General features: G+C 37.3%; 1 protein-coding gene across 16 annotated transcripts in view; it reads right to left on the minus strand.

The window, feature by feature from the left end:
- Positions 1-895: 895 nt before the first annotated feature.
- NPHP1 (nephrocystin 1) overlaps positions 896-15,898 on the minus strand; it is a 77,505-nt gene continuing 62,502 nt past the window's right edge. For 12 of the 16 annotated variants that reach the window (XM_025044798.1, XM_015587140.2, XM_006909050.3 and 9 more), the window contains 4 exons: positions 10,358-10,470; positions 8,245-8,318; positions 3,263-3,307; positions 896-1,723 (listed from right to left, as the gene is read on the minus strand). In XM_025044798.1, coding sequence (XP_024900566.1) covers positions 1,451-1,723; positions 3,263-3,307; positions 8,245-8,318; positions 10,358-10,470 — 505 coding nt within the window. In that variant the 3' untranslated portion in view covers positions 896-1,450. Of the gene's footprint in view, positions 1,724-2,621; positions 3,140-3,262; positions 3,308-4,439; positions 4,603-8,244; positions 8,319-10,357; positions 10,471-15,898 lie in introns of those variants that run through there. The other 4 variants (XM_025044793.1, XM_025044794.1, XM_015587138.2 and 1 more) reach the window with 4 other exon arrangements.

Raw genomic sequence — 15,898 nt, forward strand, 5'->3', positions numbered from 1 at the left:
GAGGCAACTCAGTGACAGAGTGGTTTGAAGTCCTTGTGCACTCTCACCACCTCCCACTGAGCAGGAGCAGGAACTGGGGAGGGCAGTGGGCCCAGGGGAAGAAGGGGTACCATCTTGGAAAGGGGGCATCTGACCTTCGGCTTCCCACATGTCACCGAGGGCAGAGGAGATAGAGGCAGAGAAACCTACTCTTGGAGACAAAGCAGAATATCTTGTCCAAGGCTAAGTTTTCCCGTCATATTTGTGACCGGGAACCTTTAGTATCATGTTAACTTCTGAGATGAGTCCCAAGTTAAGTTTAGTTTAAGACTTTAGGATAAGCTGAGTAAGATGTAGCCTGGAAGTTTTATAATATGATGGATCTCTAAAAATAAATGCCTCTTTTAAGGTAGCATACTGTCAAAAAAAGTTACCTTCGTTGCTATTCTGATTTTTAGGTTACATTTTTTCTAATTTCACCATGTTTTTTCTTCAAGTGCCTTCTCATGTTTCATTTTCACATAAAATTCTTAAACATTTTGCACTGACTAGGGGAGCACCCTAGTTTATAGAAAACGATACATGGTATCTTTACTTGGTTTATTAGCTGTGTCGCTTACTAGCTCCGACCGTGGCCAATTCATTAACCTGCCTGGTCTGTCCCTTCAGTAGTGATATGGAATAAAACTGTTCCTGCTCCTGGAGAAGCTGCGGGGATTAACCTAGTTAACTGAGAGCATGCACAGTTGGCACTCAACAGATATCAGCTGTACCATCATTATCAACGAACGGGACAACTTACTAGCACTCACAGTTTTATCTGAAATGCAACAAACCTATGTTCTTGGACACAGGGATGGGTTACACATTCCCCAAAGCCTAAACATTTTTTTTTTTTGAAAGAGTTCCTATTATATGGACTTGAAAAGGCAAAACTCTTCCTTTATATCTAATTAAGATAAATAACATTCAAATCTTAGACTGAATTAAGTGATTAACAACATAACTTTCTCAAATAGGTTACTCTGATTTCTCCATTCATTTCAGAAAATAAATCCCATTAGCAATAATCACATATTTATATATTCTTGATACTAGATGTATCAGTTATATGATCTGCAAATATCTTCAATTCCAAATTTTCACTTACTTGAATCATCATAAATTCAGCTTTTGATAAAGTCTTGCTTTTATACAAATCTATAAGTACAGTAAATTTAAATTTAAGTTAGCTGGTTTTTAAAAATAATTATCTTTAAATTTAAATATAACAGTGCTCCTTATAAAAACTTATTTTATTGTATTAAAACAAATTCGACTTACCATAAATATTTTTTATAGAATGTGGTCTGTACAAAGAAGAGTAAAGCCTAAGTTAAATGTGACAGTTATTTTGGTTCTGTCACTTTATTCAGGACATCATGGAGGGTCCATGAGATTTGGTGGGAAGCTGGGGGTCATGGAGGTCATGTCAGGCTGCTTTCTTTCTTATCTTACACAGGAAGTCATAGGTCTGCTCCGAAATGTCAAAAGGTTCATGGACTCCATCTGGTGACAACAGAGCTTGGAGGGAGCCCTCGTTTTCTTGGTTTTGCTTCAGGAAGTCTGCAATGACTTTCCATCGTGAAGCCTCAGTCTCTTCTTCTGCCCACCTGAATGGCGGCAGGAGTGTTGAATGGAGAAGGGGGACCACGCAGTCATGGTAAACGAGGAGAAACAGAGTTTTCAGGAACTCTCTGTCTTTCTGGGAAAACACCACAGTTAACTGTGAATGGATCTGCATCATTATTTGTTAAGTGTTAAATTCAATAAACTCTGTGAACTAAAAGCCGTAAGGGGTGGGATGGAGGTGTCATGGTGCCTGGCAGGTCATCAGCTCTGCACCAGCCACTCAGTCAGGACACAGCCCCTCTCAGTGGAAGAAAAGTCACCATGGAACAGAGTTGAGCAGTTCTCTGAGGCTCTGGGGGCGGCTCCTTGACACCTAAGCTGTCTTACGCCCTACTGAGGGTGTCTCACACTTTCCTTCAAGGAGAATGGGGTGCTGAAGTCTAATTCTGGTGACAAGAGTGTGAGTCCAAGTAAATACAACTAAAACATAATGTGAAGTCAGCTGTATCCACTTAATTTGATTATAACACATCAGAGAATTGTCAAGTTGTTATAAGAGAAGGGCAGCAAGTGTTCTGCATGAAATCCAGAGAAAGGAGACCCCAGGAGTAAGGATTTGTAGTCAGGCCACCCCCACCATCCCCCACTCATGATAACAAGACTACTGCAATGTCAACACTGTCAGCAACGCTGACACTGACAGGCTGTGGTGGGAATTACAGAGCACAGCATTCTGAAGGAGAAAGTATCCACATACAGTGGAGTCTGCACACAGATGCTGCCCTTCCAAGCGCACCCTGTGTAGGGGGCAATTTCTACAGTCCTCAGACCCAACACCTTGTCCACAGCTGTGCTAGAATACCATTAAACCTGCTCATTTAGCAAAGGTCAAATGTAGATGGTACTGGTCAAAGGGAAGCTCAACTAAGAACACAATTTTTACACTTTCCCTCCAATTTTTAGGGTTTTTAGTTTGTTTGTTCTCCCATGTTCCTTGCAGATAACACTTTTAGAAGTACAAAAACCATGAATCATGGGTGCAATGAGGCCCACTGCCTCTTTTTATAAATAAAGTTTTATGGAAACACAGCAAGGCTCATATATTTACCTATGGCTGCTTTTGCATTACTATGACAAAGCTAAGTCGTTGTGACAGAGACCTTATGGTCCACAAAGTCATCCGGCCCTTCACAGAAAAAGTTCGTTGAATCCTAGATTTACAGTAGTTGCCATTACTTACAGACTAGTGCAGGTGCTGTTTGGTTTGTAATGACCATGCTTCTAAAGCAATGTAAGCACGAGCCATGCACTTTTTCAATATGTGATACAGCTTAGGCTAATTTTCTTCTTCCTTTTTGTTACTTGATATAGACTTTGAGAGCTAGAGGAATTTTTTAAAAATAAGATAAATCTGATAGTCAACTGGGATACTTTGGTTTAGAAACTTCCCTTCAACTAAATGAAACTCAGTGATCTGAATGTTTCTTTGCACCTGATCAAGTGTTTCTTTTCACATTAGGAATCGGTCATCCAGGTCCTTGGAATATATCTGTAACCATAATGACAGCTTAATGGATTAAAAAGAATTATGTATATGGCTCCTTTAGTTAAAAAAGAGGCATTATTAGGATGTGCAAGCACACACTGAGAACTATGTGGAAAAGCATATTACCTTCTCTGATCTTTTCAATGTGCTTTCTTTCTCAGCCCATGAAATCTAAAAAAGGAAATAGAAATATTATATTAATCTGATGGTTCACAAGTCTTTGCCACAGTTCCACAATATCACTGTAATTGAAACTATGGACAAGGTTTAAGACACTGTGTGGAACCCACACCCATAAGAACTGAATCAGCAGGCAGCTATTGCTAATAACTAGGAACCAGAATGACTGGACAGGGAAAGATGCCCCAGCAGTCTGTGCTTCTTACAAGTTAAAACTAATTTAAGAATAGAATCAGTGAAACACTAACACATACATTCAAACTGCACAAACACAGAGCCCGAACAATAAAACCCTAGCAAGCTTTTAAGGTGAGACAGTAATGACAATAGAAAACTCTGCCAAATACCACACCTGTCTGCCAAATACCACACCTGTCTGCCCTGATGACATGGTTAGGTTGACATAAATACAGTACATTTTCAATGTGCCCTTGAGGTTTCACCAACGCTTCTTTAAAGAAACAAAAACCCAGAGTTTCATTAATCTCACAGAAGTCTGAGTCAGATGTTCATGGTACCAGTTCCACCCACTAAGCTGCTCATTCCTGGGCCTTGGGTTGTGCCAGTTGGCACTTGATTTCATGGGTTCCATGGAAGCATCAGCTCTTTTTCAGTAGGGAGGCCCTGGGGTGGCACCAAGACAGAGATTCTCCATGAAATAAAGAAGTTTCCTACCAAGAGACCATTGCTGTGCCCTTCACGAGCCATGTCCCCAAACATTCTAAGTTACTCCTGGGAAGAACTACCTTAAAGGATGTGGTCCTCCACCTACTAACTGCTGTGCATGTGAGTCCTGGAGAGTTTGATACTTAGTAGAGTACTTCATTAAATAGGCCAGGTGCCATTACTATCACCCAAGCACCAACAACAAACTGAACTTAGCTAAGCTAACACTAGGAAGCTCACACACATCATAATGTAAACTTAAAAGAAATCTGGCTTAACACAAATATCACTCAGCAGCTTTAGACTTACCAGATGGTAGCATTTGCTCATTGTTCATTATTTAAGTTTTAGGGTCCCACTTCACTTTTCACTGAGTTACCTGTGTCAGGGGTTTCACTCACTGTAACTCAGCAGGGAACAGAGAATGCATGTGGGAGGGGAGTTCAATACTATGCACCTAGATTGCTTCTTTCTCCTCTGGAGCAAACAGGAGACTCTACCCACCAGCTCCCTTGAAGTTCAGTGGGGCCAGGTGACTGCTTCTGGTCCATGTCACCTTGGGGCACAGGCAGTGGGAAGCCCACGGATAATTCCCCATTTTCTCTCTTCCTGAGGGGCAGCTGGCAACAGAGGGAGACAGTTGTTCATGATAGATGACACTATCAGCCTGTGCCCTTGGGTGACTATGGAGTAGGGCCTTCCATTGATTCGAAGGTACCATGAGCAAGAAAGAAACCTGAGTTAGCTACTGCTGCACAGCCTGGCTTATCCTAGGTCATACAGGGCACCACCAAGGGAAGGTACCACACTATAGAAACAAACCACTTTAAAAATTTTATCATTTATTATACAAATAATTCACTGGGAAAAATTACGAAAATAGAGAAATGAAACAACCCATGATATTCAAGGGTAATCATTGTTACCTTTCTAGAATCTATTCTTCCAGACCTTTTCATAGGCACATATACAAATACACACACACTCACACACTAATCATACCACAAATGCACTTATTTTTCACTTAATAATATATGTGAACAACTTTACCCACATGCCTTTTCTTGAAGAACCTGTGGCATAGCTGGATGCACCTAGAGCTGACTTGCAGTGGCAGCTGGATTGGCCCCTGCTGAGCTCCAGGGCCAGCCAGGTCATGGCATGTCTCTGAGCCATCTGCTTATCAGGAAATATAGCATTTGGACTAGATTAGCCCTTAAATTCCTCATAACAACAAAGTCCAGATTCTGTGACTGTTACACACCTAGAAAAACATTCCAGTGCCCAGCACGGCGCATAGCAGTTCCTCAGCTACAGTGTCCAGCACAGATCCTGGTGCAGCATCTTAGCCATGGCACCCAGTACAGTGCCTTAGTGACAGAGCCCAGCACAGCACCTCAGCGACAGCGCCTGGCACAGCGCCTAGCAGAGTGGGATCTTGGGAATCTTAGTTGAATGCATCAATGTACATATACTCTGCATAATGAATAAATATTGTGATACTAATAACTTTATAAGGGAAGAAAAAAATTCTGCATTATCTAGCTATACTACCAAATAAATTTGTCTGAAATTATGGGTAATCATATACCATGAACATTTTCTTAAGTGTTTTTGCTAAAAACTTCATTGGTACTGTTAACGACCCCTTACCCCAGCCGAACCAGCAAATGAAATCAGTTTTAAAGTCTCATAAAAATCTTTCATTTCTCTGTCAGACCCATATGACCTTCCTCTGTACCAAAAGAAGTCACCTCCAAACACAGCTAACCTTCCTTCTGCACAAGCGCTTTTCTACCTCTCTGTGCTGTCCGTAGTTTTCCTGAAGCAAAACCTTCATGTGTTACCCATCACCTACTGCACTCCTCCCCTGGACATAAGATTCACACTGGTCAAGCCCATCTACTGATGACGTCCAACATGGCACATTGGATCTCGGCTCTAATCCCATCTCGGCATGTCAAAATCCGACGTGGCCCCAGCCTTGTATTAGGTCCACTTCACCCAGGATCTGCTTAGTGAAACAGGGACCTGGTCCTCATTTGTTGCCTTCTTTAAGTCTCCAAGGACCGGGGTCATACTTCCCTTGTGGCAGTTGCCATGGCACTCACCATGGTATCTGAGCATTTGCCTTTAGTCATACAGGTCTTGTGATATTCGTTGACCCTGATATACTAAATTGAACTTATAAAACTGACATTTTTGAAGGTCAAAAAATGGCTGAAAATTGGAGATTTCATATGGTTCAACTAGCTGCTATTTCATACAACAGACAGAATATGTCAAATTAAATAAAAAATTATATATATGCCCTGACTCTCTCCTGAGAACTCAGTTGATTTATCTAACAGATCATTTTATATTTTTGTTCTTAAGACACAATTAGTAGCCATCTTAAGTCAAGAATGAAACAATAAATAAGAGGAGTTCCGGTCAAGATGGCAGAGTAGGTAAACCCTGTGCCTGCCTCTGGGACAACATCAAGCATACCAACATTTGCATTATAGAGGTACCAGGAAGAGAAGAGAGAGAGCGAGGAATTGAAAAATCTATTTGAAGATGGAAAACTTCCCTTATGAAAGAAATAGACGTATAAGTCCAAGAAGTAGAATCCCAAAAGAGGTGACCCTAAAGAGGCTCACACCGACACATCATAATTAAAATGGCAAAGGTTAAAGACAAAGAGAGAATCTTAAAAGCAGCAGGAGAAAGGCAGTTAGTTATTTTCAAGGAACTCCCATAAGACTGTCAACTGATTTCTCAACAGAAACTTTACAGGCCAGAAGGGAATGGTTCAAAATATTTAAAGTGATGAAAAGCAAGGACATGCAACCAAGACTATCATTCCCAGCAAAGCTATCATTTAGAATTGAAAAAAAAAAAAAAAAAGATAAAGAGCTTCTCAGACAAGAAAAAGCTAAAGCAGTATATCAACAACAAACCAGTATTAGAAGAAATGTTAGAAGGAATTCTTTAAAAAGAAATAGAGAAAAAAAAGACCAAAAGTATGAATAATAAAATGGTAATAACTACATAAGTATCAACAATTGCTTTGAATGTGAATGGACTGAATGCTCCAATCAAAAAACAAGGTGACTAAATGGATAATAAAAGCAAGACCCTTACATAAGCTGCCTATGAGAGAGTCATTTCAGATCGAAAGACACATATAGACTGGGGGTGAGGAGATGGAAAAAGATATGTCATGAAAATTGAAATGAAAAAAGAAAAAAAGAGTTTAGGGTGGCAATACTTATACCAGACAAAAGAGATGTTAAAACAAAGGCTGTAACAAGAGACAAAGAAGGACCCAGTAATCCCACATCTGAGTATTTATTCTAAGAAACCCAAAAAACTACTTCGAAGGGACATGTGCATCCATATATTCATTGCGGCATTATTTACAATAGCCAAGATATGGAGGCAATCTGGGTGTCCATCAATAGATGAATGGATAAAGAAGAGGGGGTACATATATAAAATGGAATATTACTCAGCCATAAAAAAGCATTAAATCTTGCCATTTGCAGCAACATGGATGGACCTAGAGGGTATTGTGCTGAGTGGAATAAGTCAGAGTGAGAAAGACAAGTGCCATGTGATTTCACTTACGTGTGGAATCTAAAGAACAAAATAAACAAAACAAAAACAAACTCAAAGATACAGAGAACATTTTGATGGTTGCCAGATAGGAGGCAGGTTAGGGGGTTGAGTGAAAATGAGAGATTAAGAAGTACATATTGGTAGTTACAAAATAGTCATGGGGATGTGAAATACAGCATAAGGAAAGTAGTCAATAATATTGTAATCACCATGTATAGTATCAGATGGGTACCAGATTTATCGGGTGATCACTTCATAAGTTTTATAAATGTTTAATCACTATGTTGTACACCTGAAACTAATATAATATTGTATGCCAACTGTAATTGAAAAATTAAAAATTACTAGGAAAAAAATCAGACAAGAGATTGCAGTAGTGATTGTAGCAGGCACTAACTCATCTGCTTATTGGGTCCAGGACTGCAGGATAATACTTAAGCTAAGAAAAGAAGGATGAACCCAAGTTAGCTAGAAAATGAACAAGGATTGGGAGACGTCATCCAAATAGGGGGAAAAAGCCCCAGAGCAGGTGTGAGAACTCACTAATGTGGTGTTTAATTATTTTCAGAACCCATCAGATGTAAGGGTATATATAGGTCAGTGGTAAAGCTTTTGCTTGCAGAATCCATCAGGTTCCCATGATGATGCATACTACCCACCCTGAGTGCATCCATCACATCAGGCTGCTCCAAGAGCTTGGGGAAGGTGGCCAGCACGGGATTACTGATAAACTCTGAAATACAAAGACCAACCGGATTTTATACAAACTTTATCCAATGTATTTTACTGCAATAGACATAAAAACATTCATTCAGATTAGAATTTTTGTGCCACATGATATGTTGATAACACATTCTCAAACTTTAACCTCTAGGAGCTCAAAGCTGGCCCTTCAAGCTTTATCTGCTCTTATTCTCATACCCTAGGGTTTTGGAATGAATCTTGTACCAAGTAGACAGAGCATTTAGGGTGGGAGCATTTAGGCTCTGAACAGAATAAGGCTAGAATTTTTTTTTTCTTCAACTTCTTTTTTCCTTATGACTGTGGTGTGGTAAGAGAAATCAGGAAGTGCCAAAAGAAAGGAGGCTGCCTGAGCTTGACTTTAGTCCACCAGCACTCAGGGAAAGATCCCAGACACACGGATGGTGGTGGATGAAAATGGAAGGAATCGAGAATTGGGGATTCTGGCCACATGTCTAAATACTGTGTAGAATACTGATATTCTGCAATAGGTAATGGCACATGAAAGGCCTATGCAAGGAAGCACATCAGGAAGGACAGTTTGGAAATGATCTTGTGTCTTTAGTAGAGAAAAATTCTTCCTCCAGATTTTACTAGATTTATTCTGATGGTCAGGTTCAAATGAAATCAATAATTCTGAGTAAACTTCTTACCTACAGGACAATAAGCCTTATCTTTTTAAGAAGTCATGTATATAATTTTATTAACCAATGTCACCCCAATAAATTTAATAAATAAAAAATAAATAAGGTTTATGGTGCCATGGGAAAAAAAGGAAGTAATGTCATTCATGAAGTTTTTCTAGTCATTGAAATAAATTCAAAGGTAAGTGATGATTAAAAGGTTTAACTGTCCTTCTCTTTGAGTTATAATTACTCCTTGAGAAATGTCTGTGGTCCTCTGACTATGAGTTCCATTTCTACTTACTTATCCAGGTGGTAAGCTGCTGAGAGAAGACTCCTGTCTAATCATAAATTCTATCAGTCTATGAGTGCTAAGCCATCACAGGAATCTCCTTCTCACTGTCTCTGTCTAGCCATACTCGGCTGCTTTCAATTTCAATCGCTTCAATTTCAAACACAATTTTCTTGCCTTGGGTGTTCAGACATGCTGGTTTCTCTATCCAGTCACCCCCCTACTCACTTCCCCAATATGTCTAATTCTTCTCTCAGGTCTTATCTTAAATATGCCTTGCCCAGAGAAGGCTTCCCTCAACCTACACATTAATTCCGGTCTTCTTATCGTATGCTCTCATTGTGTATTTTCCTTCAGAACACTTACTATAAAAGGTGAAAAGGATTACTCATGTAATTTTATGTTTAAGGTCTGTTGCTCCACTAGAGTAGGAATAACCATGCCTGTCTCACAATGCCTGGCATATAGCAGGCACTCAATAATACCTTCTTACTGATTTATTGAATTTGAGAAAGTCCAATAAAATTAAATTGTTTTTTGAAGACAATTTTTATAACACATGCATTCCTCTTTACAAGTTCAATCGTGTGTGACAACTCATTAATTTTTAAAATTTATTTTTTAACATCTTGGAAAAAAAATTCAAGCTTAATAAAAGTTGCAAGAGTAAAAACAGTACACAGAACTCCTGAATATCTGTTATCTGGATTCACCAATTTTAGCTAATCCATTGATATTTACACTTTGAGCATTAAGAACCAGTTATTTTGGGTGATTTCAGTCTCTTCCTAAAAAGATGATGTGTATATCAAACATATGGTAAAAACAGATTATTCAAAGACATTAAAATAAAATATGATTATATCTGAATTTCAGGACCTCAAATCTCTAGAATTTAAAATATGAAAATATGTATATTGTAAAGAATTAATACATACTGCACTCAGGATACACACTGAGCACAGTGCTTTGGATCTGCAGTAATTTATTGACTTTACTATTTTTAAAATTTTATTTTAAATGTTACCTTCAGAAGATGACATAGGCTGAAATAGCTTATGTTTACTCAAAGCATCATGAGTTATTGTACAAAAGGAAATTGCAAAGACCCCTTACCAGCACTCTGCATGCTCATCCTGTCTTTCAGGAGCACATCTCCAAGAATTTGGCGATAAAATATCAACAAATGAATGGAGCTCATACTTCCAATTAATGTTTCCGGCAGTAGACTATTAAAGAAGAAAAAAATGTATTCATTAAACAATCCCCTACAATCCAATGTACAATGTCTTTTAAAGCTATGTTTATTACTTTAATGAACAGTTTCAAGTTTTGTTCCATTATTGGAAAAATTGTGACAATTATAAGGAAAATTTCCACTTTAAGTTGGCCACATTAAACTTTAGACAACTTACATTTTTTTTGTGTACACTTTCAAGTCTCAACTCTGCATTGCCATTCCTGTGCTTCCGTTTTACTATATACTCATGTTAAATGTCAAATAAAAAATGAAAGTCATCAATTATGTGTTTTGGAAAGAAAGGGACTAGTCAGCTACAGGTTTTAACAAATCCATGTGGCTATCTCACCTGATGTGATGAATGCAGAGGAAATGTGAGTTCAGACCGTTCATGGTGCTGGGTGGAACATGGGAGAGAGTATGGTAGACCTGGACTGAATTCTGACTTTGCAACTTTCTAGCTATGGGACTTTGGGTTAATTAATTATTCTCCTTGTGTTTTGGTTTCCTCAAGTGCAGAATGGAGAGAGTAATACTTGCATTTTAGAAGGATACTAAAGGATTAAAAGAGTGCTTCACGCAATGTCTGGTACACAGTAAGGGCTCAAAAACAAAAAATAAATCTCAGTATTGAAGTTAAGTTAGTATCAGTAGAAAATAGATTGTTATAACTTTAGGATGTTATATGTGTAGTCCCCATAGTAACCACAAAGAAAAAATCTATAGAATATTCCTGAAAGGAAATAAAAAGAGAATATGTTACTACAAAAAATCAAAAACAAAGTAAAGCAGTAAGGTAGGAATGAGGGACTAAAACATCATTGGGACATACAGAAAACAACAAAATGGCAATAATAAGTAACCCTATCAATTTACTTTAAATATTAATGGGTTAAACTCCCCAATCAAAAGACACAGATTAGCAGAATGGAAAACAATATACTAACAATATACTACTTACAAGAGACTCACTTTAGATCTAAGGACACTCATAGGTTGAAATAAAATGATGAACAAAGATATTCCATGAAAACAGTAAACAAAAGAGAGTGGGGATGGCTAATAATAATATCAGACAAAATCGTCTTTAAGCCCAAAAACTGTTAAAAGAGACAAAGAAAGATATATAATGAGAAAAGGGTCAACTCACCAACAAATTACAACACTTATATATGCACCAAACATTAGAACTCTTAAACATACAGAGCAAACATTGACAAATTGAAGAGAGAAATAGACAGATCTACAATAATAGTAAGAGACTTCAATACTCCACTTTCAATAAGGGACAGAACAACCAGGCAGAAGATTAATAAAGATATAGAGGACTTGAACAAAATTGTAGACCAATTGTAGCTAACAGATATATACAGAACACTATGCCCAACAACGGCAGAATACACATTTTTCTCAAATGTACATGGAACATTCTCTGGGATAGACCATATGTTAGACCACAAAACAAGTCTTAATAGATTTAAAAGAATGAAATAATACAAAGTATCTTTTCCAATCACAGTGGAATGAAAGTGAAAATAGCAGAAAGGAAAATGGAAAATTCACAAATATGTTGACATTAAACACCACACTCTTAAACAACCAATGGGCCAAAAAAGAAATCATAAAGAAAAGGAGAGGAGGAACCTAAAAGTGGCATAGATGATAGAGGCTTTGTTCATCCTTCTTGTGACCACTTCAAAGTTGGGATGGAAATATGGAGCAAACAGCAAGGAAAGTCACCTGAGATCTAGATAAACAGAAGCACTACAAGTAGGGAGAGAAAAAATCAACTTGCGATGGTAGAAAGTAGAAGGGTGTGAAGACGCGAGGCTGCCCAGTCCTGAGTGGCTGAGTGGGAGAGGGTATGGCAGTGGCATATGCAGATGCCTCTTAAAGGGGCCTATGGGACATATTAAACGTAAAAACATCTGCGTCATAGGGTTACCAAAGGGAAACAAGACATTGAAGAGCTATTTGAAGAAATAATGATGGAAAACTTCCCTAACCCGGTGAAGGAAATAGACATACAACCCCAGGAAGCTCAGAGAGTCCAAAGAAAGAAGAACTCAAAGAGGCCCACACCAAGACACATCATAATTAAAATGATAAAAGTTAAATACAAAGAGAGAATCTTAAAAGCAGCAAGGGAAAAGCAGTTAGTTACCTACAAGGGAGCACCCATAAGACTGGCAGCCAATTTCTCAAAAGAAACTGTGCAGGACAGAAGGGCTTGGCACAGAATATTCAACATGATGAAAACTCAGGATATACAACCAAGAATACTTTATCCAGCAAAGCTATCATTTAGAGTTGAAGGACAGATAAAGAGCTTCCCAGACAAAAATAAGCTAAAGGAATTTATCAACACTGAGCCTGCATTACAGGAAATGCTGGAGGGACTTCTTTAAGAAGAAAAAAACGTGTGTCGAAACAGGAATAAAGAATGGTAGTAACTACATTCTTATCAACAAGTACCTCAAATGGAAAAGATCGTGTGACTGAATGGATAAGAAAAAAAGACCCATACATATGCTGCCTATAAGAGACTCACTTTAGATTTAAAGACACATACAGACTAAAAGGAAAGGGATGGAAAAAGATATTGCCCTGATGGACTTAGAGGGTACTGCACTGAATGAAGTTAGATAAAGACAAATATCTCATGCTTTCACATACATGTGGAATTTAAAGAACAAAACAAACAACAACAACAAAATGGAAATAAACTCATAGATACGAAGAATATTTCGAGGGCTACAAGATGGGAGGGGGTTGGAGGGACAGCGAAAAAGGGCAAAGGATTAAAAATTATACAAATGCATAGTTATCAAATAGACATCAGCATATAAAGTATAGCATAAGGAAAATAGCTAATAATGTAATAGATATGTAAGGGGGAAGAAGGGTACTAGATTTAGTGGAGTGATCACTTTTTGAGTTATATAGATCTCTAATTATTATGTTGTACAACTGAAACTAATATATGCCAACTACAATTGAAAAAAAACTTGATACGAGCAACTGTTTATTATAAACTAATTGTTTATTATATTTCGATAAAGCTGGAAAAAAAGTAAAAAAATAAAAATAAAAAGGAAGGGGAAAAATACTTACAGATGAATGAAAAAGAAAACAGAACATACCTAAACTTATGGGACACAGTGAAAGCAGTATTAAGGGGGAAATGTATAGCTATATATACTTATATTAAAAAATAAGAAAGATCTCAAGTCAACAACCTAACTTTATAATTTAAGGTACTAGAAAAAAGAAGAACAAATTAAACCCCAAGGTAGCAGAAGGAAGAAAATAATAAAGATTAGAGAAGACATAAATGAAATAGAGACCAGAAAAACAATAGAGAAAATCAATGAAACCAAGTGTGGTTCTTTGTAAAGATCACCAAATAGGCAAACCTTTAGCTAGATGGACTAAGAAAAAAAGACTCAAATGATTAAAATCAGAACTGAAAATGTAGACATCACTTTTAAGTCTACAGAAATAAAAAGGATTATAAGAGTACTGTTAACAATTGTTAAGTCAAAAAATTGGATAATCTACATGAAATAGATAAACTTGTAGAAACACAAAACCTACTAAGACTAAATCCCAAATTAATAAAAAATCTGAATGGATCTATTACTATTAAGAAGATTTAATCGGTAATCGAAAATCTACCAACAAAGAAATCTTGCACCTGATAGCTTCACTGGTGAATTCTACCAAATATTTAAAGAACCAATCCTTCTAAAACTTTTCCAAAAAAGTAAAAAAAGAGGAAACATTTCCCTGATACCAAAGCCAGACAAAGACACAAGAAAAGGAAACTACAGATCAATAACCCTTATAAACAGTGATGCAAAAATCTTCAACAAAATACTAGCAAACTGAATTCAACAGCATATTAAAAGGTTTATATACTATGATCAAGTGAGATTTATTCCTGGAATGCACAGATGATTCAACATTGTAAAAAAGTCAATCAGTGTAATACACTACATTAAGAGAATGAAGGAAAAAATCCACACGATCTTCCCAACTAATGCCAAAAAAGCATTTGACAAAATTCAACACTTTCTCAGGATAAAAAACATTCAGCAAATTAGGAATAGAAGGAAAATACCTCAACATAATCAAGGTTGTATATGAAAATCCCACAGCTAATATTCCTATTAATGATGAAAGACTGAAAGCTTTCATCTAAAATTAGGACCAAGATAAAGATGCCTTCTTTCACCAATTTTATTCAACATATTACTGGAAGTCCTAGCCAGAGCAATCAGGCAAGAAAAAGGAATAAAAGGCATCCAATTTGGAAGGAAAAGTAAAATCACCTCTGTCCATAGACGACATTATCTTATATGTAGAAAACCATAAACATGCCACAAAAAGTTAGAATAAACAAATTCAGCAAAGTTTCAGGATATAAAATAAACATACAAAATTCAGTCATGTTTCTATACACTAACAAAGGATAATTTGAAAAGGAAACTAAAACAATTCCATTTACAATAGCATCAAAAAGAAGAAAATACTTAAGAATAAAAAATTTCAATACTTAAATTTCAAAATAATAATCTAGAAACATGACAAGTGCTTCAAAATCCTAAATACTTACTGAGAATATATTGAATATAGGCGTCATCTTAGAAGATACTCAAGAAAATGTCTTGAATTATTTTAAATATACATTTTCTAAATGTTACTTTTAGAAATGCATGAACTTTGTCACTAAGCTTGAAGGAAGACCATATAGAAAATATCAGAAACCTTGCAAACAATGTCCTCTATCAAAAAGGAATATGTCTTTGGGCAAAGAAGAAACACCAAAAATTTTAAAAGAGACCTTAACTTTTATAAATTAATCCTCTGTCATTTCTAGAATGAGGATTTTGGACACACATACACACACACACACACACACACACACACACACGCACACGATTCACAGAGGTAACAGGCTTCCAGCCTGTTGACAGCGAACAGAATAAATGTGACCCCTAAGACGGCACAGAAACAAATAGGCCCCCATGGGTAATTAATTTCATGAAATTTAAATAAGTAATCTTGACTACTCCCTGACCCCTGCATTTCTAGAAACATCTAAAAATACAAGACAGGTTCACTTGTCACACTTACATTCATATATAACATTTGATACACAAAGTTAGAAATCATCTCTTTCTAACCCTGCTAAAATTCTGATCTTGTGTATATCTGACCCAGACTTCTTCAAAGACTAGCTGCAGGGGGCCATTTAAGTGGCCCTGATGCCTCTACATGCCTTCCTAGTGTTCATGCTGTGATTCCCAAGGCTGTTCTATGTCCCACCCACTGGTTGATGGCCCATGTGGGCAGTGTTGCAGCCGCATGCCGAAACTCATGTCTCTTGCTGAAGAACAGCCATTAATTTTGCT

The sequence above is a fragment of the Pteropus alecto genome, unplaced genomic scaffold (assembly GCF_000325575.1).
Source record: "Pteropus alecto unplaced genomic scaffold, ASM32557v1 scaffold191, whole genome shotgun sequence".
Lineage (NCBI taxonomy): Eukaryota > Metazoa > Chordata > Mammalia > Chiroptera > Pteropodidae > Pteropus > Pteropus alecto.